Source organism: Nothoprocta perdicaria, unplaced genomic scaffold (assembly GCF_003342845.1).
Source record: "Nothoprocta perdicaria isolate Ctin4 unplaced genomic scaffold, notPer1 scaffold_179, whole genome shotgun sequence".
NCBI lineage: Eukaryota > Metazoa > Chordata > Aves > Tinamiformes > Tinamidae > Nothoprocta > Nothoprocta perdicaria.
In genome coordinates, this window is record NW_020454971.1 from 1525512 (window position 1) to 1546497 (window position 20986).

The following is a 20986-nucleotide window of genomic DNA, read 5'->3' on the forward strand; positions in this document are numbered from 1 at the left end:
ACATGCACAAAGGAACAACCTCAGTCATTAAAAAAAACCAAGAGTAACCCCCTGCACTAAAGTCTCAATCTGAAACGCAGGTTATGTAAAATAAAAAGGCAGTTCAAAGTATCTGTGCATATTACACCTATGCCTCTGTCCTCTTAAGTTTTTTGTTTGCAGTATCATATTTTCCCATTTCTAACAATGTTTCCTTTTTGCCTTTTGATCTGCAAAAAAAGACCCTACATAAACAAATGGGGAATCTGACTAATACTGTTTCACTGAGGCAAATAATAAAAKTACTATGAATAATCATTTATAAGTCAGATTCACACTGCCAAGTTCTCTTTCCATAAAATGGCAAAAGGAAAATATTTTTCTCTCATCGACTCAATCTAATAACTTTAGCTTTTGATGTGAACAACACTAGGTTTAAAAAAAAAGTTTCACAGTTTGACAGTTTTCCTGAGTCAAAAAAAACACACAAGTTGGGGGGGAAGGGATCAGTAAACATCCAAGTTAAGGTCAGGAAGGCAATTCCAGCTCTGAAAGTGTGCTTGCGTGTTAAGATCCTGATCTCATTTAAAGTGCTGCAATAGCAAAATCATTGTATTGTATTACATAAATTCTTATATTCTGGATTTAATTCCTCATAAATTAAAGAAAATATCCTCTTTTCGCAGGAAGAAGAAAATGAGGAAGAAAAAGCAAGAAAGAAAGAAAGAAAGAAAGAAAAAAGGAAAGAAAGAAAGAACGAACAAAAGAACGAAAGAAAGAAAGAAAGAAAGAGCATCACAAACTATAAAACGTAAATCACAAAAATGAAATTAAATCACATGCAGAAAGCCAGGCCTCTGCCTCTTACTCCATATATATGAATCCTGCTGCAGCCATTCAACCAATCAACCTAATACAAAGCAGCATGTTTGGAAAAGGCTAAAAGACTTTGGCTATTTTGGGTCCATTGAAACACACATCTAGCTGTCTAATCAGTAATTAAAAACAAGGCACAGACATTACGGACATGTAATGAACATCAAACTAGTCTGYATCAGAACATTCACTTTTGCATTATTTTCTTTTCATTCTATGTTTTCTTTTATTTGGGATATTTTTAACATCCTTTTAAACATACTATATTGGATTCAAATTGTAGGTTTTGTAAAAAAAATCATTTGCATATATTTAAATAATRGGATGCATATGCATAGGGCTGGGAGACGGTAGATGCTCTTTTAGGCAGATGATGCAGAAGTTTGTAGAATCATCAGTGCAACATTCAGCTCAGGGCCACGCAGTGCTGTCCACTGCCCATATCAGACTCGTCATTATTTCAGACGCTATCTTTATTTGGAGGAGTAACCAGAAAGAGCTATGCTTTCTGTAATTTAACCTTTATTAATGGCATTAAGATCAGCAGTTTTAGCTGCAAGAATATGCAGACAGATGCAGATGGTGAACACGGCTGCATCCAMATCAAAGTCCAAGCAAGTGAACAGCTTCGCTGGGAGCTTGTTTGCTGGGGCAGTGCTTTCCCAACTCGCGTACCTATCACCACGGGACATGTTGCAACTGCAGCATTTGCAGGAATAAGGGCTCTTCCAAGGAAAAAGCAAGCTTTGACAACAGGGTCAAATATTTCATTTCATAAACTGCTTCTGGCTGAGCCTCCTGATCAGCAAGAGGGTAAACTTGTTAAATCTTCACCTCTCCCCACGCTGACTTCAGAAGAGAGAGCTCTCTCATCAGCCATAGCAAAGGAGGACGTTGGCACAGACAAGCTGGAGCTTCCAAACTGCACAGAAAGGACATGGTGGCCTACACAGGGACATGTTYCCTGCTCCAGCTGTGAATATGGGAACCGCAGGGGAGCCCTGCCTTGCTCCTGACACAGCTGTCCCTGCTTCCCAGCCCCACCAGCCATGTCCCAGCACACTCTCTAAGAGCTGATTCAGAACAAAAGTTCTCCAGCAAAGGCAAGCTAAGTGTTATTTCTTTCCCTTTCAACAGAAGTCCACTCGTGGACAGAGCTATCCTTGTGGGGTTTCTTGCTCCTTGTATATAATTAAATGAACAAGAAAAAAATGAACAAGCAAAAAATTGCAGCAATATTATACAATTAGGATAACATAGCAGAAAAAAAAAAAAAAGCATCACTTACCAGCCACAAAAACTGCACCATTACTGCACTGAATTTCCAGAGCAACACAACAGTTCTTTGGTGAACTTGGGGGACATGAAAAATGCCTGTATAAGAAAAGATCCAAGACAGACAAGTAGTATTAGAACATGATGGACAATCACTGTAGCAAAAATGATGATGGYTTCATCAAAGTCATGATGACTACACAAAATGCAGCTACAGTATAAACTCAGTATTTGCATTAAAAGCTGTAAAAAACAATAATCAAATAAACTTTAAGCAAATCAAGAACACTGTAAGTGAGCCAGTAAGATCTACCACACTGGGAATTGTTACCATATTACAATATTTGGTGCTCTATTATTATCTAACTCCCAGTATTACAGATATAAAAAAATGAGTCAGTCTCATGATGAGAATTTTGCTTTACAATCTCAAAGGTTCAAAACACGGAAGGAAATTTCCACAATCTATAAAAGCCTTCAGTGGTTTGGGGAATGTAAATAAAAATTTTTGAATGTATATGATTGGCAATACTACAACAAACTGGTTGTTTTTTTTTTTCCCAAATCATTCTAAATTCCATGCCAAACCAGAGACCCGTAAGGACACACTGCTGAAAGCAGAGTGGAACTGCAGTGCTCTGACCCACAATTTCTTGCCCGTGAAGATCCTGATAAAACCAATGAACCATAAGCCAACAAAGCACTTCTAAAATGGAAAAGACTCTTGTTTTCAGCATGTACAACTTCCTATCTTCCGTGCCTTAATTCAAGCATTGTAAGACTAATCCTTAAAGAATATGGAATGGCATGTTATTATCATCAAAAGCACATAAAACTGCAATATATTCTATCTGATAAACTAGTAGAATTTAAACAGTTAAAACTGTTTTTATAGATACCTTACCACTGCTTAGTCATCTAATATTTTCCTCCCCATCCTAATTGTATACAAAAGCACAATACTTAAAACAACAGTTTCACTGCACACTTACTTGCAAAAATCCTCTTCTTTTATCTTCTCCAGGGCTTTTATAACTGCCATTCTAGTGAAAACAGACTGCACAGTGAAATAAAAAATGAGTCAAGAAAAAAGAGAAGTTTAGAAAGGACATGCCTAAAGAGGAAAAAAAAAGAAAAAAAAAGCCCAAACATAAACACGACACACTTCTCACGATACATTTTTTTCAGTTGTGTTTCATGTTTCCTCATGCCTAAAAGCAGCTCTGTATCAACAAGAGTTCTTAAACCTAACTTTAATAGGACCATACAGAGCAACACGTAATTTTGCCAAAATACATTTGAGCAACTTTATTCATGATATGAAAGCAATACAATTAGGACAGACATAAAGACTATTCAGCTGTATATTTAAACCAGTGCCAAAAGTGCGAGTTGGGATTTGACCCATCCCCAAGTTGGGATCTTGTTTGGCCCATTGTTTCTAGATGAGATATATGAACAGTRTTGTTTGTTTTCTCACAGGAAAAAAAAGAGTAAGTTCCTCTGATTCTGAGCAGGTCTCCTTAAGATCTCCAGTTGCTAAATCTACCTTCGGTTAGCTGAAAGAAACACTACATAGATTTCTAGATGGAGATCATCATTTCTGATGATATATCAAAATATACAAAACCAATAATAACAAAGTAGCACCTAAACTAACATCCCTATTTCCAAAGAGTTAAGCACCTAGATTCTAACTTTTATCTTAGTGCCAGTAGGTARCTAGTTCTGAAAATAAGATTATTGAGTAAAAATCCATTTACAGGGTTCTTAAGTTCACTCATGCTTAGAAGTAAGAGTGCTGAATGTTAAAGCTTGGCAGCTCACAAGCCATGGAAAGCAAGTGACCTGGGTGAGGTGCTCCTGCCACTACTATTGTCCTTTCACACACAGCCAGGTGCTGTTGTTTCCAGCTCAGTGAGGCTAAGACAGTGAGCACCATGTTGAAGTTCTAGTATAGGAGAAACAAGAACAGTAACAGGATGGGGTACTGTCCTACTTTAGCTAGATTTGGGATAGTAAAAGAAAACACAGGGCTGAAGSCTTCATTTGGGAAATCACATGAATTGCTGCTGCAGCCATTGGTGGTGATGTGGAAGGCAATAATGTTTGAGAACTTCTGCCATAGACAGCTAAGCAGCCCTGGAAATTCAGAGCAGAACATGTTGATACAGGAAAGCAGACATGCTGGGGCTAATATATATCCTATTTCACACAGAGAGAAGAAACTGGATGAGCAGGGGAGCATGCCTGTTATGAAACAGCAATAATGCCGCCCAAAGAAGAAAAAAATCACCTGATGAACAGAAAACAGCTGTCTTTAAAAAGAAAACAAAAACAAAACAAAAAAACCCACACTGAAAGCTGCAGCGTGACACAAAGCTGCAGCTAGGCCCGCTGCCAAAACAAGGCCACTGCRGGCTGCCAAGTCTGGGATCATAAGGCTGGAAGGAATCACAGGTCTCAGCCACCTCCTGCTCAAAGAAGGGTCAGCTATGAGATCAAACCAGGTTGCTCATGTTTTTTTTGTTTGTTTTTTCTTTTTCTCCTCCCAGTGTGTTCTTGAACACCTCCAAGAGTGCAACCCACACAACCTCTCCAGGTAGCGCACTCCACTGTCCGACTGTCCTTGTGGTAAATAAATAAATAAATAAATAAATAAATAAATAAAAATCCTTCTATCTAGTCTGAGCCTCTTGTTTTTCAAATTATGCCCACTGCTTCTCATCTGCCCACAACACACCAGTGTGCTGCTTGTTCCCTGTTCTCAATAAGTGCCTGTAGGTACTGGGGGCTTCCACTGGGTCCCCCCAACGTATTCTTTTCTTCAGGCTGAACAAACCCAAGCTCAGCCTATTCTCCTAGCACACATGCTCTAGTCCCCTAACACGCAGTTTGGTCTCATCTTCAAACCTGACTGCACTCTGCATCTGCAACCTCTTCCAAGTAATTGATAAACATGTTAAATAGGACAGATTCCTAGATAGCTYCTTGTGGCAGTGCACTTCCCATTGGTATCCAGGTAGCATGGAACCCACTAATCACTACGCTGTTGTCCCCATCATTCAGCTTTTCAATATACCTCCTGCCATGAAATTCTGAATTTCAGGGAAGAACTGCAACTGCAATGAGATCATACCTGCTTGTTCTTCGCTGGTTTGAAACAATCTGGACAGGCTCTGGCTCTAAATACAAAAATGAAAATTAGTTGTTATTCTTGGGGGGGGGAAAAAAAGGGAGAGAGAGACTTAAAAGCATAGAAGCACAGCAAGTACTAGATCAAGATTTGTACAGAAATGCCCAACATCTCACTTCTACAGTGCAGCAGATTTGTAACTGAATTTTATCTCAAACCACAAATGGTAGCTTTATGTTACTTGATCTAGAAATTTTAGAAGAYACATAGAGCATGAATAAAGCTGAGTAAGCCTCTTTTGCTCTGAGCAGCACAGTCGTATCAGCTTTGAGATGGGCCGGAAAAGCACACAAGAAGTTTAGTTTTTAGTCCTCTCAATCCCTGTCAACAACAGTGGTGACTAACGCTTAGCTCCTCGGCAAGGTATGCTGACATCTTCAAATCTGTATTTGCTGCTCTTGGGCAATGCACACTGCAAACTAGACACAGGCTGAGATTCAAGTTGCTGTTCTAAATAGGAATATTCAATTTACTACACAAAAAGTAACATCAAGTGTTTGATACTGTTTGTGCTTTGCCTCTTTAAAACTCTTCAAAGGAAACTAGTGGCTGCTTCATGAAAGTGAAAGCTAAATCAGAGAAAAATCTTTTTCCGAGTACTGCAGAGGAAGTTGTTCTTATTAGTGGATTTCTACGTATGCAATTAGACATCATTTCTAGCCTACAACACAGGTTAGCATTTCTTACTGCTTCTTTTCAACACTTCTGCAATTACTTCAGATTGAAAGGAAGCAGGTAACAAACAGCCCCTTGGTGTTTTTACACAATCTGGCCAGGAAAGTTGCTTGTGGCACAACGCACTGCAACTTTCCTCTTCCTGAATTCTAACGACAGCTTTCCTTTAAATAAAAATCTCCAAAAATAAACTAACAAGAGGCAATTCAATCTTCCACTTCAAGCTAAAGGTTCTGTATAAAAACAGCTTGAGAGATAAGAAATCGCAGATGCCATTTTTAGAAATCCAATCCAAAAGCAGACCTAAAGTTGAGAGGACTTCTCCTGGTTGCGATGGGGGTCCTACTTTCCRTTCACAACACACCCGTTATTATTTAAGTTCTGACAATAACGCAATTATACAATTTGATATTTATATCAAAACCAAACTGCTGCCCCACCATATGTCCAGAGACAGCCATTCCCACGGCATGCCCTGATACCTGAGAAAACACCATGCAATGAAAGGTTTTATGAACAAATGGCAAATTAATTAAGCCTTAATCACTGTTTCAGTATGCTATAAAGAGAAGGCAAAACTGAGAGATTTTATCAAGTTACATGGAAGAGACTTGAGCAGTTGGAGCATGGAACTGAAGAGCCAGAACTTCTTTACAGCTTTCCACCCTTCAGTTACTGCTCTTGAGGGACTGACATTAGCATCCTAACTTGCTTTGCCTCAACATTTCTGAAAGGTCAGAAAAAGAAACAAATACCTGGAAGGAAAAGGTGGAAATAAGAGTTGCTACGTTTCAAAGGAAGAGTACTGCAAGAAACATGAACTGATCAACTAAAATTAAGTATAAAAAAGATGCAGGCTCTGGAGACCTGAGYTTTTAGCTGGACTACAGCTCTCAGGACTTAGAATGCCATTTAGCCCTCCTGCTTTCTCTCCTTTTTCCMCAGATGAAGAAGCTGGAAAGGAAGGAAGTTAAGCAAAGGATGGCAAGGAATTCTGCCTAATATCWGGTCAATCACACAGCAGGCCTCCTGCCTCCCCGCTCCCTGTCCCCAGATGTACAAAGAATGCAGTTGCTGAAAAGCAAGAAGGCAGACGAGGCATTTAAGTAGAGATGACAAAAATGCCAGAAGGTGTAAAAGCAGAAATATCTAGAAACGCTGCAGAGAGAATTTCGAGGCTCAAGSTATGAAGCCATCATGCAGCAGGTCAGAGAAATTCTAAGGGAAGCCTCTTTCTATGACAGGATTTAACATGTAGCGGGAGCACAAGTGATGAAACTGGGTGCAACTTATTTTCCAGGAAGCAACAGCAAAGAGGAAGAAGGTACCTAATTATCCAGAATATACTACTAGATTTTGAGAAATCAGATTAAACGGTAGCTAAATTCCCAGAAATATTTTGTTTTGCATATAAGAAGGATTAAAATAGCAGACACTCTGTTTTGACAGCACAAAAATGACTACATGCATTGGCCAGGGGACTTTTTTTCTTTTTTAATGGATCAGCTAAGTTCGATAAAGTCACTTCTGTGCTTTCCCTCCCATCTACGTCTCCTACAAGATCAGAAAAGCCTAGGCACCATCTCAAGAGTTTTTTCCTTCTCAATATGTTATTAAAATTCATTCTTTTAAATGATGCACATATACTGAGGAGGGTAATGACTCTGAAAATGTCAGAAATTGAACAACTTAGCAGAACGCTCTCTTTCYAGCTCTAGAGCTTACTGGCTTTCAAGCACAGAATTAACCAGACAGAGATGTCACCATTTTAAGCTTTGCAGCTCCATATGGCTATGAGGAAGTTTAGATTCAGGTTCAGTTCTAGTTTATAAACACTGCAAATTCTCATTTGTAGCAAATCCAGACTAACAATGTTGCACAATAATTAAAGATCTTTATTTTTGTTATTAAAACTTACAGGAAATGGCACTCCTCATCTGTTTCTGGATGAGCAAAGACCACGCTAACTTCAAACAAACTCTAAATTAAAAAAAAGGAAGTTAAGTTTGTTAAACAAGCAAAGCGAGGATATGCTCAAGCATCCTTATTGAAGTACTAGGAAACCAGTGAAGTAGACAAAAGAGAAATTCATTTATGCTGCAACATCATCTAAAAAAGGGCAATAAATCTTGCATCGTGATAGCATTGATATTTCTGCAGTACCCAAATATCTCAGAGCACTTAAAAACATGAGTGACCTACACATCATAGATACTGGCCCCATTTTGCACAAGGGGAACTGAGTCAGAGTCAGGATTTGCTCAAAGCCTATTACGGTCACTAAACTTAACAAACCTTCTGGGAGAGCAGGGCACTGCGTGAATAAAGATAAAAAAACCTCAGTAGCCACCACTGTAAAATGTTGTCGCGGGGGCTTTGTTGGCAATGACTGGATGGCCTTGAGGCAAAGAACGGCAACATGTCCTAGTAGATTGACAGCTAGACCAGAAACTAGTGTAATCTCAATTCTCCCCCCAATTCCCTCTTTGGCCTTAGGCAAACGACACTCATTACTTCTGTTATTCAGATAGCAGCATATCTCAGGAGGGCTATTGAGAAGATTGGGTAATATTCAAGTGCCTTGTAGATAAAGAGCACTAGACAAGTAACTTTTATTGTATCACAGTGTCTGGAGTGGCTCAGTGTCTAAGTGTTGTACAGCCTTTGCTAAGTATGTATGAACTTTGATTCTTCTTGGATCCTTTTCAGAATAACTTCAGGATAATTCTCTTCACTAAGATAAAAAAGGATGCATTCAACTGGCATCACCACGGAAAAGACCACCTGTAATTGTTATGGAAGTTGACAATCAACATAAAGCCTAACAAGTCTAGTTCTGGGGTCACTTCTAAGGCCTGGTGACAGGTAAAAGCTATAGACATAATGTCTAGTTAGTTGTAACATGAAAATATGGTCTGAAAAAAAACCCCATCATCCCTACTAGTTGTTTACTGCAATCACATCTTCCAACATGCCTATTTCTAGAAGTAATTAAAGTGAATGACCAGTCCTTTGTCCTCTCACAAACAGACTTTATTCACACATTACCACACACTAAAAATCTGAAAAAGCAGTAACAGTGTAGGCAGAATCAGGAAAGCCAAAGAGGAATGTGTGAACATTCCTTAGCATCTGCAAAACAGCAATTCTGGAAAATTAGAAAACTGAGAAAACTCATTGATAAAAGGAAGGTGGCTGCCCTAGAACAAGAAATGTAGTAAAAAACTGCAGTGGCTTTCATCATTGCAATGGGGGCTGTCTACAAAAAGGGATATTGAGATTATTTAGTATTGAAGCTGGTTAAAATAATTTTCCCTATTTCCCCCTACAGTGAAGATAATAAGGGKGAAACTTTTTATTGCTCAATGAGAAGGTACCTTCATGAATACAAAAGGACCGAGGAAAGAGAAGAGACAGAGGGGAGGGAAGGGAGAAGGGTGGAAGCGGGAGAGAAAGAGAGGAAGGTGGAGCGAGAAAAAAAAACAAACATTTTTTATACAAGACCTTTCCATCAGCAGGAACACCCAACTCTTCTGACAACTGGGGATGAATAATCCACTTATAAGCTTCCTTCAGCTGAACAATGTCATCCTTTGCCAAGGAAAGGCCCAGTTTTCTGGATCACATACATAAAGAAACAACAACTTGAACAGGAGTCTTTTGAAGATGGATATATGACATGCTATTCCAACACAAACTTCAGTAATTAGTCCCAGGCAAACAAGCAAAGCACAAATAAACAGGACCAAACTACTAAGCATAAAGACCATGGCACAAAAGAATGAAAGCTTGTTCTATCATCTCCTGTGATTGTAGTCAATGTTTGTATAGAGTTAATAAACGAGGTGTTTATTACTACAAACCTGTAAGGCCAGTCAGTGATTCCACTTAAAATGAATCCTAACTCACCAGAAAGGTGTTTTTTTTCAGTTAAATCAGTTGTATGATCAGCTCTCTTGCTGGTCACACAAGCAACTGTGTTAATGCCAGACAGCAGTAGACGCAGAGAGAGGCAGGATACTTGTACAACAGCTAGCTCAGCTTAAGTGAACTGGGAATCTGGATCCTGCAGGGCAGCACCCGTGCTACTTGAGAAGTCTCCTGTAAAGGTTCTAATCAATAATACCTTGGTTTGCCTTTTTTTTTTTAATTTTCCAAGGTTTCTTTGATTAATGATTTAAAAAGAGATTGTCTCTCTGTTTTATGTGGGAACATGCTCTGCAGAAACCCAGGCCATAGCTCCACGATAGATCCAAAGCTATAAAAGCCTTCTCAGAGTCCACAGAACAGCTTAGAGATGTGCGTGACTTTTTTGTCAGAAATATATATATATATATATATGTTTGTATTCTCTTGTTAAGAGAACCATCTAGTTCTTCATTAAAGAAGGCACAAACTCCAATAGGTGCAAATTCATAAAGATAGAAGCCCACATGACAATCTCAGTTGATCCTCTGGGATAGGCACAAGTGACTCTCTCCACATTTCGGCTCCCATGCTTTTACCTTTGGAGAGAGAAATGCAGAAGAGCAGACGCCTGTGAAGGCRGCACTAGAAGATTTCAAAGCACTTGTGACTCATCATCTTTTACTGTGCCTCTGAATAATACTTCCAGCCAACAAGGCTTCCATCAAAAATTAATTCAGTATCCTGAACTAACTTTGAGCTCAGGAGTTTTCTTGCATCTTGCTCAGAGAGACAATGCTTCATTCATAACAGCTCTACACATTTTGAGTTGGCCAGGAATGGGAGTAGACAAGGAATCAGGCCCTTAAACTGATATCAAAACACCGAGGAATAGAAGAAGAGTCAAAATTAACTTGCAAACACTGTACTAACATCTTTCTCACTACATCACGTTAGTATCTCAGAGCTACTGTCCCTGTATTGAGCGGCCTGCCGTTTTAAAAATAATTCTAGAAACAGAACGTGGAGAAAGCACAAAAACAAGTTCATGCTTCATTGCTATGATCCTTATAGAAACAAAAATTTAATTCAAACTTGTAATGCACTGTAGCTATATATTGTTAGCATCCTATTCCAAGCTGTTCATGCATCCAAGTACCAAAATCAAGAGTTTTTAATCTTATAAAACAATGTAAGAGTTAGATTATTCTGAAAACAAGTTACGTGGCGATGCTGAATTACCCAGGATAAGCATTCTTTTAGCTCAAAAAAGAAAAATCTATGTTGACACAAAGCGCATGAAAAGTTGTACACTGAAATGCGTTGGTAGTTATTGCAGAAGTGCAAGCTCTTTCAAAACGCCTGCTGCCTCCAAATTCCTGGAAAAAACACCTGGAAGAGGATGATTCATGTATTCCCTACAGCATATGAAACCATTCTGCTCGTTTACCATTTTACAGCCTTTTTCCCCAGGGAAGCAATAAAAAAGGCATTGCCCTGTGACCAGTTCTGACTGCTGGCATTAAGTGACTTGATAGCTCTGGTCCAGTCACAATTAATGATACAGATTACCACCAATTTATTGGTACAATGGTTGGTAGCCTTAGAAGAGCCTGCAACTGCATGACAGAGMGCCAAAGGAGCTTTCAGAACATCAGCGACAATTTCTTCTATCAGAGACTAAGACACAGGAATGAAAGAAACTTTCTTTCCATTTACTTTTTGAGGTACTTTTACTTTCTAAGGTTACTGCTTTTTAAGAATAAACTTATAAATCACAGTTTTAAGAATGAAAGGATAGTCCAGGTGATTCCTGTTCAAGTCTCAGCTTCCAACTTATCTGCAACGAAAACCTCTTTTACACATAAACCTGTTTGTAAAGGACATTAATTACGGACTGTTCAACCATGATCTGACTAACAGTTTTCAGTCATTATTAAAGCTAAATCTAATACTTTGGAAAAATAGAAAGGTCTGTATTTCATGATATCTTCTGTGCACAAGCTGTACCTAGCTCACTCATGCCATCATGGCACCATCAGGAACATTAAGGTAGCTCTAAACTGTACAACTGGACAGACAATCCACACTCCAAATTCAAATGCTGTGTCCTGGCTTTAGTACAGCACAACGCAAACGAGAGAYGAAACGCGGTGACTCTATCCCAAGTTAAGGACTAACCAAGATAAACCCAGGAGTCATTTTATCCTTTTCAAGCATCAAGTAGACAGCAGTATTATAACAAATACACAAAAATCAACTACTAGTCCGCTCAATATCTATATAGACAAATAGTGAAGAGGATTTGACAGACTGATACTAAAAGCTACGGACAATAAAAGCAAAACAAATAAAATGACAGCACTTCCCAATTTTGAATTTCTTAATCATTAGCTTTTAGGGGACAAAATAAGTAAGAATCTTGGCCAAGTACAGATGAAACAAGTCTACATATTTCACAAGATTTAGAAGAAGTACCTTTATATCAAAGTACTCGTCTTGATGTTGAAAATATGGTATTAATTGCTTGGTCATAAATTTCTCCTAAAAAACACGTCTCAGAAGGTCCACTGCAATAAGCAGTTTCTCATTACTGCTATGTTGGAAAAAAAGATTATAATAAGAGCCTCTCTCCTTTCTCTATATCTGGAGGATTCAGTAGCATAGATGGTATGAAGGTTGCTGAAAGGAATTACTCACCCCATTTCCTGTTTTACTAGCAGCCAAGCAGCACGCTATAGATCACCAACCATGCCCAGGAAGAAGAGAGAAAAAAAAGGCAAGTGAAATTCAGGCTCAGAAATATTCCAACTGATTCAGAGACTGTTGACAGAAGAGAAAACTAAAGTTTACAAAGTTCAGTAAATATACATATATATATATAAATATATACAAGCATTAGAATTTATTTTAGTATTTGCTTTAGAAGTATGTAGGACAGAATCAGGGTTTGCACTTTCCTTTGCAGACTAACCAGCAAACCTACCTAAAGAAGAGGGTTTTTTCCCCCAAAAGTGTTCAAAGAATCTTTTGCTCTGGGAGCATGGGCTGTTGCCTATTTTATTGTCTGTTCCCCCATCTCTTGCCTGACAGAAACAAAGGTAAGGTCTTTGGGGAAAGAGAAAATTGAATCAATTAGCACTGCATCAGCTGGAAGCCTTACTATAAACTGTAAAACAGAAGGACAATTTTATGGCAGAAAGTACACTTCTTCAAGCGAGACAYTCTGTCCCGGTAACAGCAACTCTGATTAGATCCTAGGACAATCYGACACACGAAAACCTCTGTTCATCAAAAAGCTGATGGTCAGAGGAAAACACTTCTAAATAAAAGGTTTCTTTTTTCTCCTAAGCTAACTTAAATTTTGTTTCTTATATACTTCACTATTTTTCATCTTTGCTGCTCACTAGATTTTAGCCAACAGTTCTTCCAAAGCTAGCCTGTCTCATCATTTTCTATACTGTTTTTCCTTTCAAAAACTCCCTCCACTTGTCCTATTTGTAACATCTGAAATTTCATTTTTTTAAATAACAAGTGTATATGGCATATGATGTGAAAAAAATGCAGAACCTCCCCTCCTTTGTAGGCAACTTTTCCAGCTGAAAATTACTGAAAAATAATTGGAGATAATCAGGCAAAAAAAGAAAAGTGTTTTCTGACTACAGTACACCTGTATTTGAATACATTGAAAGTTTAACACCTGAACATGGGAGATATAATTGTTTTTATCTCACAGGCAAACACTTTGCCTTCTTTAGGTTCCAGACCAAATATCACTCATTTAAAACCATTTCTAATAATATATAATATACTTCCATATCTGGCTAAACTAAAAACAAAACAGTATTACTGAATATTAATGAGCATTCAGTCTGATATTGCACAGATCTGGAAAGTGACTAAAAAGACAGCAAGAAGGCCAAGATCTCCAAAACAAAAGGTGCATCTTTCTAAGATATCGTTTGGCAAAGGCACCGCCAATTTATCACAAATCCTGCCTTGCTTTTAAAAAAAGATCAGGCTACATTAAACACACTTTGAATCTTGCTATTAATACTATAATGAGGAGGAAAAAAAAGGCTTTGACAGCCTAAGTCAAGTGCAACTAGTGGTTATCTACCATATAAAGAAATGAGAAAGCATATCTAAATGCACGATCGCATATATGGAAATTGATTTGGCATATAAATTAAAAAAAGAATAAATCAAACCCAAGCAGCACCTATTAAACAAAACATGAAATAAAAGCCATTCCTGGTTTGAAGATAATCACAATCCTTTTCTCTGAGGAATGTCCCCTTATTTAAATCACATCACTTAGTTTGGGAGACATAAGCTGAGGAGTAATATTAGAAATCAGAGACAGCTTTTGATAAAAATTCTTAAGTTCACTAACAATTATTTATCAGACAGAGTATCTATAAACTGCGGGAAGACTTAATCTGGGAATGAGGAGCAGATTTCACCCCAAATTCTTTTTCATTTCCCATCTGCTCCTCTGTTGGTTTCTGCAGACCTGCTGTAGATACCCTCTTCTTCTGCAGCTCCAGACACACTCCTTTGTATAGAGCTGCCAAGAAGTAGCATTTGCTTGAAAGGAACAATAGGATAATTCAGTTGGAAGGAACCTCAGGAGGTCTCTATCCAAACTCCTGCTCAAGGCAGTGTCAGCTATAAGATCAGACAAGTTTGCTGAGGACGACAGACAGTTCTTGAAAACCTCCAATAACAGAGACTCCAATAATGCATAAACTCTCTGAACAATGTGTCGTAAAGTTTGACTGTATTCAATCCAAGCAAAAAATTCCTCAAATTCCACTCATCTCATCTGGAAGCTTTATATATGGGAAGCAATATAATGTAGAAGGCCCCTGGAATAAGTGACATTGATGAAGAAAGAAGATCCTGTATCAYCCCGTAAGTGTTCTAGCCAAGAAACAGAACACAGCAATATTGCCACTGACTGTAACAATAGCTAAAAGCAGAACTAAAACTACCAGGGGTGTGAAGGTACAACCGAAGAATACAAAAGCAAGTGCAAGGGGCTATCATCAAATCAACACAACCCTACACAGCTTAAAATGAAAAAGCACCAGATATTGAAGAATTCCAAAAAACCCCAATACTGTCGATTGCAGAAAATTCCAAAAACGTTATCTTTTACCAGCTTTGCTCTGGGAAATTAACGTTTTTAGAGGTGCATCCCTTGGCAGTCTCACTCACTCCTCTTTGTATTGACAGTCTGATCCTACAAAATGATGGAATATTTCACTGTAGTCATGTGTTTAGTGCTAAAGCCTGAAGGCTTTAATTTTTTCCTCCACATGCTCTGAGAGTGAATCCCATTCTCTGCACCACAATGGAAACATAATTTACAAATCTACACTTGCACTACAGTGCAAGTGCCCTACGGTTAACCGTAATTTTATTTTTGACCTCAGTAGATCTTTGCCTTTAATTACAAGATAGTATAGTGAAGGGGTGGGGAGGAGAACACACCCTTTTATGAACACTAATTTATATGCTTATATTTCTGGGAAGAGAGATGTTAGACACAGATATTCAGAAGACCTGCACAATGTTTCAATTTCAACAAAATGTCTATCAGCACAAAAGCAATTAATAAAGGTGGAACTACCCCCAAAAACTTCTATAACTATTGTTCAAGAAACGTGCAGATGGGGAGTTCAGAGACACAGTTTAGCAGATATGGTATTTAAGGGATTACAGTTGGACTTGATGATCTTGAAGATCTCTTCCAACCATAATGATTCCATAATTCTATGAACAACAATAAAACATCTGTTTTTTTCTCAAACACTGGCCAAAAAAAAAAAAAAAAAAAAATCTGGAGATCCAGTCTCATTACTCCTACAAAAGCTGAATTCCAAACCAAAGTCACTTAGCTTGCTTACATGCCTAGAGTGAGAAACCAGAATTAGTAGTTTGCCACCTGTGGACAGCAGTAAAGTATCAGAGAGAGGCAACTCCATGAATCTCTCATGTAGTCATCTACACACTTGGCGTGTCCAAAAGAGTTTATATCTCAAAAGCCATAAACCTCACTRATCTACATTCTTCAGTAGTTTAAATTTCCTTCCTTATCTTTCTTTATATATAAATTCTTTAAGAAATTAGTAATTTGAAATAACCCAGTCAAAAGAGCTACTCTCTATTATCTTGCCTTTGATCTGCCTAGAAGAATGGCAGAACCTTAAAAACAGTGCTAGAAATATCATGGAGAGAGAGAATGCTGTAGAGGGAATACAAACTTTTTAAATGCATGACACATAAACAAGCACCCTACCCAACAGAATAAACGTAGTTGTACTGATAAATACTGTTTTGGTGTGAACATGATTCATTATACTATACATGTAGCAAATGTGAGCAAGACTGCTTCACAAAACACTATGAAGCATATGGCAATCTTTGAATATTATGCAGATAAAATTGTAAATAAAAATAGCTTCCAATTATAAACCTTGGAGCACGCATCTTAACTAGAGAATAAAGCAACCACAAAACAAGGTATAGAGCTCTTCAATTGAGAAATGCTGATTCAAATAGTCTCACATTTCGTGATTTAAAGTACCTTCAGGTTTAGTACTCAGTCAGGTGGCTAATCTCACCCCTTGTACCTGTACTATGAGGGGCAGAACTACAAACTAGGGAAATCTTCTGCCTATAAACACGGTAAAACGAGACCCTGAATCAAATTTCGTCTGCTTTCTCCTGACTCCAAAAGTGGAAGAGAATTAAACAAATTACCGTCCCCCTTCAATTAAGAGGAAAGAATAGATTACGGTACTGTGAACACACAAGCCAAAAGATCCCAAATTCCAAATCCTATTCACACAAGTCCCCTGCCTTGCTTTCTCCCAGCTGTATGCAAAGCAAGGGACCAGATCCCTCTATTTCATAATTACTTTATGTTTGTGAAGTGGTTTGAAAATGAAAAATGCTCATTACAGAACTCAAGCCTGCAGGGCAATGCTTAACAGCAAATAGATTTCTGAAATACACTAGCTCAGGCACTATACTGATTACACGCTGCAGGATACTATACTCTAATGCTATCTGAGGGATCACAGTGGCAACAGTTGAAATACCACGTGCAATCCCAGCCACTGCATTTGTTCAGTGYATTAGAAAAGAGCTTGAGATGGGGAATTCCATGATGAGGTATACACACTCCTATAGGGAGTAATGACTACAGATGCTATTTGCATCAATGTCCTTGTAGCGAGTACTGGGATGATGGATCACAACTGAGACCACAGACATAGCAAACAGTCACCTTCTTGAAGGGCATGACTCACTCATGACTGACATAAACTTGGAACTCTTGTATTTATGATTTATTTTAATCAGATACCCTATCTGCAGAAAGAGGTAGCAGATTCTTTGCATTACAGATACAAATATAAATCCAAAAGTAAATTTTATGTCACTCTTGTTAGGCACTTTCCTACGTCTTATGCTGGGTAGGATGACAAGTGTCATGATTAAATTAGTTAAGGGTATTTTTAAAAGGCAATTTTTTTTTTTCGAGGAAGTCAGAGAAAATCTGTGTGTCATACAAAAGGTCAATGGAAGGGAAGCTGTCTTTGGGGGTATCCTTTTATGAAAAAAAATGACGTTTGTTCTTGTATAGTGCAGTTCAAAAGAATTAAAAGAAGAACTTCGCAAAAGTTCTAAAGTTCTGTTTCTCAGCACAAAGCATCTTGGGATACGGCCTTTCTGTTTTACTTGCTGCTCTTCTGTAAAACAGGAGCTTTTTCTACTAATTATTTTTAGAAGTAATAAATGGATATATGGTAAATAAAAATCCACAACTTTGAGATGTTCTTTCTTGCCTCCCCCTGTTTTCATCCCTTCAACTAGAGCACAGCTACACCAACAGCTGCTTCAGCACCTGACCTATGTGAGAGGGTAGAATAGAGGGATTGCAGGAGCCTCCTAATGCAGGCCTGCTCCCAAGTAAACTGAACCTCAGGACTGCAAATCTGGTTTTGGAAGTTTTTACTCYGTCATCCCATGCCACTTGCTCATTCCTGGACCCAAACTGAATTTTTATTCCCCTGGTTGTACAGCATACTGAAGTACTGTTTGCTTGCCTGAACATAATGGCAAGAAACCTTGAAGGGAGTGGATCTAAAGTACTATAAAAGCAAAAGTGCTGMTAAAAATAACAGCAGCATCTCACTGCTTTTATCAAACTGATAATTTATTGCACTTAGAATATAAAGTGATTATAAATGTACAGTTTTTACCAACTATCTTTGCCAGGTGATTTTTCCCAGTTCATACAGTTTCAGTGCATCAAGTATTAGGCAAAATGTAACAATTCAATCAGCAAAAAGAATTCTTCAAAGCAAAACTATTATCTTCAGCCTCTGTTTGCAGCCAAGACTGCCACAAAAACCGGCAGAAACACTTACTCTGCTAGTTCAGACTACTGTGAGAACATGACAACTCAAACTGCAAAGCAATAACACCCTCTACTGAGACATTTCAGCAAAGACCTACTGGGAGGGTGTGAAAGACCAGTAATACTAAATTCCCCTTTCTTTATATATCATTATATAGCCAAAGCAAAAATAACCTATTTTTCTTATTCATAAGMCAAATAAACTGTAGCCAGGTTAAAGGTGGATTAAAAAAAAAAAAAAAGGCACTAGTAACTTGATGGCATGGAAACTGCAGTTGGGATTCACACATCCCTTTGTTTTCTGCTGATTGAAGCTACAATAAGGAACACAGTTAGAAGGTCCCAGCAACAGTTAGTCAAAATAAACTGGAAAMTGAAAATTACTGATCTATAGTACCCTGAAAATAATAAGGTTCATTTTTTTTCTTTTTTTTTTTTTCCTTTTTTAAACACATAGGCTGGCACTTCAAAAGTTAACTATGAACATAAAGCTGGGGTAATTTTGACCTCTGTTCAGGGACGTTGAAGAGCATCATGGGCATGAACACATRCACCCATATACCTGGCTAGCCTGAAAGCGCTTTTTGACAAATCATTTTTGGATGATTATAAAATCAAATGGGAGTAAAAAGACTAAAGCCAGCCAGAAAGCACAAAGCAATTTGTTCCGCTATTCTTTGACTACACATAATGGCAGCTGAAGTGAACACACTAAGTATACTTAATTTAGGATGGGAAGTTAAGAGTCTTAGGTTAAGCAGGCTCAGAGTAAAATATACATTAGCACAAGACAGTAACTGCACTGATATTTGCCTGAGATACCAGAACTAACACTGCTATTCAAGTCTAAAAGCACAGTAGGTTATTTAACAATCAAACTATATGGGATAAGAACAGACCTCACCTCAGATTTATATATAAATCCAGGACGACCTACACTTCATTCTGCCACATTCACTGAAGTTTGTATTACATCTTATCACAAGAGGCATCTATCTGGAAGATTTACATGCTGCTCTTTACAATAGTATTTTTGCATCACTTCATGTCACAAAGCAGGTAAACATTGTAAAACATCGCACAACTGAGGAAAAACAGTTTTTGCCATACTGATCATGCTAAACTATACTTAGGATACTTATTCAATTTTTCAAACATTATCATTTATGTACTTGTCCACATTACTGCTATMTTCTATACTTGAATAACTGAAATGTAAATAATTTAAGTTTGATAAAAAATGGCATCAAAATTAGTATTACATTCATTTACATTTTCAACAATGTCCAAGACAGGTGACTATTAAAAATACTTATTTTTACATCATTTAAAAAGATGTAGAGATAAATAGTTCATCTTTAAATTCCTTCATTTGCATTCTGCACTACCAATTATCAGTTATTTCAGGAAAGGCACCAGCTGTGCAGTTCCTTCTCCAAGAAGATCCACAAAGCAGAGCTGGCATCTGTACCAAAGGGAGCAAGACACCAAGGGTTTAAAGAAACTCCTTTCAGTTTTTCTGATGTACTCCTGGGCTAACTGACATCTGAAGCAACTCAGACACTTTATTAATTACAATAATGCTCAACAAAAAGGAAGAGGAGAACAGACTTTTAGCATGTGTTTTCTTTTAAAACAATAGCAATTAAAAATCGAATCACCTCCAGCTTGCATGTTCCCAAGAAACTTTCTCTATTATGCATTTAAGTAACAAAGAATTATCTATAAACACTTACCTCTCTAACAGATAGCTGTGGGGGCAGGGATACAGAAAATACAAAACTAGTAAACTGGTAGTCAGCAGATTTAACCTTTTGGCACACCTGCAAGAGTATTTTAGTATTAAAGTGCAGCAATGAAACTYGGTTGATAATCTAGCGCAATCACTGTAAATCCATATTAATACACTTTCAGAAGCCAAATAAGCAAAATGGTAATCTCTAACGACTTACTGAAACACAAGTTGTGATTTGCTCTTAACAGTACTAAGARGTATCCTTATTGATGCAGCATTGTGAAATATCTAACTTCATATCTTAAGCCTAGAACCAATTGCAGACATAATTTTTGGTAAAAGAGTCAAAGTACAATGATCAAAGGCCAGAACAGTTGACTGATACAATACTACAACAACAGAAAATGTGCAAGGTCCTGGGACAAGCCAGGAACAAACAGGTATCCACAGTTTTAATTTTATTGCTTTTCAAAGTAAGAATTTAATGTAGTATTTAGTTTATAACAGAATTCCCATGTTTTCCCAGGATTAGCATGCAATTACTACACACATAGACCAGAACATAGCCTAGATTTATAACATGCTCTGATACAAAAATGAAAATTGCCACTGGAAATAAAGCAAAAAGCTAAACATTCCCGAGACGTTTTAAAGTAGGCTACTAAGAGCTAATGGTTAGACATCTCACCAAAAATAAGCTTAAACACACATGAAGAAAATGTCTAAAATGTCTATGATTATAAATAAAAAAGACTGGTTCTGAACTTTCAAGATGAAAAAAACATGTCAGATTAGGAAATTTCCTTGTTAGAGAATCAGGTTTTGTTAGAGAATCAGGCTATGTGAGGCCTTAACAAACACTGTCAGATTTTGCATCAAAAGTGTTAATCTGAAACAGGTCTTAAAAATG

At 37.7% G+C, this 20986-nt stretch overlaps 1 protein-coding gene across 4 annotated transcripts in view; it reads right to left on the reverse strand.

Annotated features, from left to right (window-relative positions):
- PUS10 (pseudouridylate synthase 10) overlaps nt 1-20986 on the reverse strand; it is a 30722-nt gene that overhangs the window by 7015 nt on the left and 2721 nt on the right. Inside the window, exons 3-9 of one of the 4 annotated variants that reach the window (XM_026036453.1) lie at nt 20078-20164; nt 12608-12642; nt 9506-9617; nt 7920-7981; nt 5270-5315; nt 3123-3187; nt 2144-2229 (exon numbers count right to left, since the gene is read on the reverse strand). In XM_026036453.1, coding sequence (XP_025892238.1) covers nt 2144-2229; nt 3123-3187; nt 5270-5315; nt 7920-7981; nt 9506-9617; nt 12608-12642; nt 20078-20164 — 493 coding nt within the window. Of the gene's footprint in view, nt 1-2143; nt 2230-3122; nt 3188-5269; nt 5316-7919; nt 7982-9505; nt 9618-12607; nt 12643-19245; nt 19326-20077; nt 20165-20986 lie in introns of those variants that run through there. The other 3 variants (XM_026036455.1, XM_026036454.1, XM_026036456.1) reach the window with 3 other exon arrangements.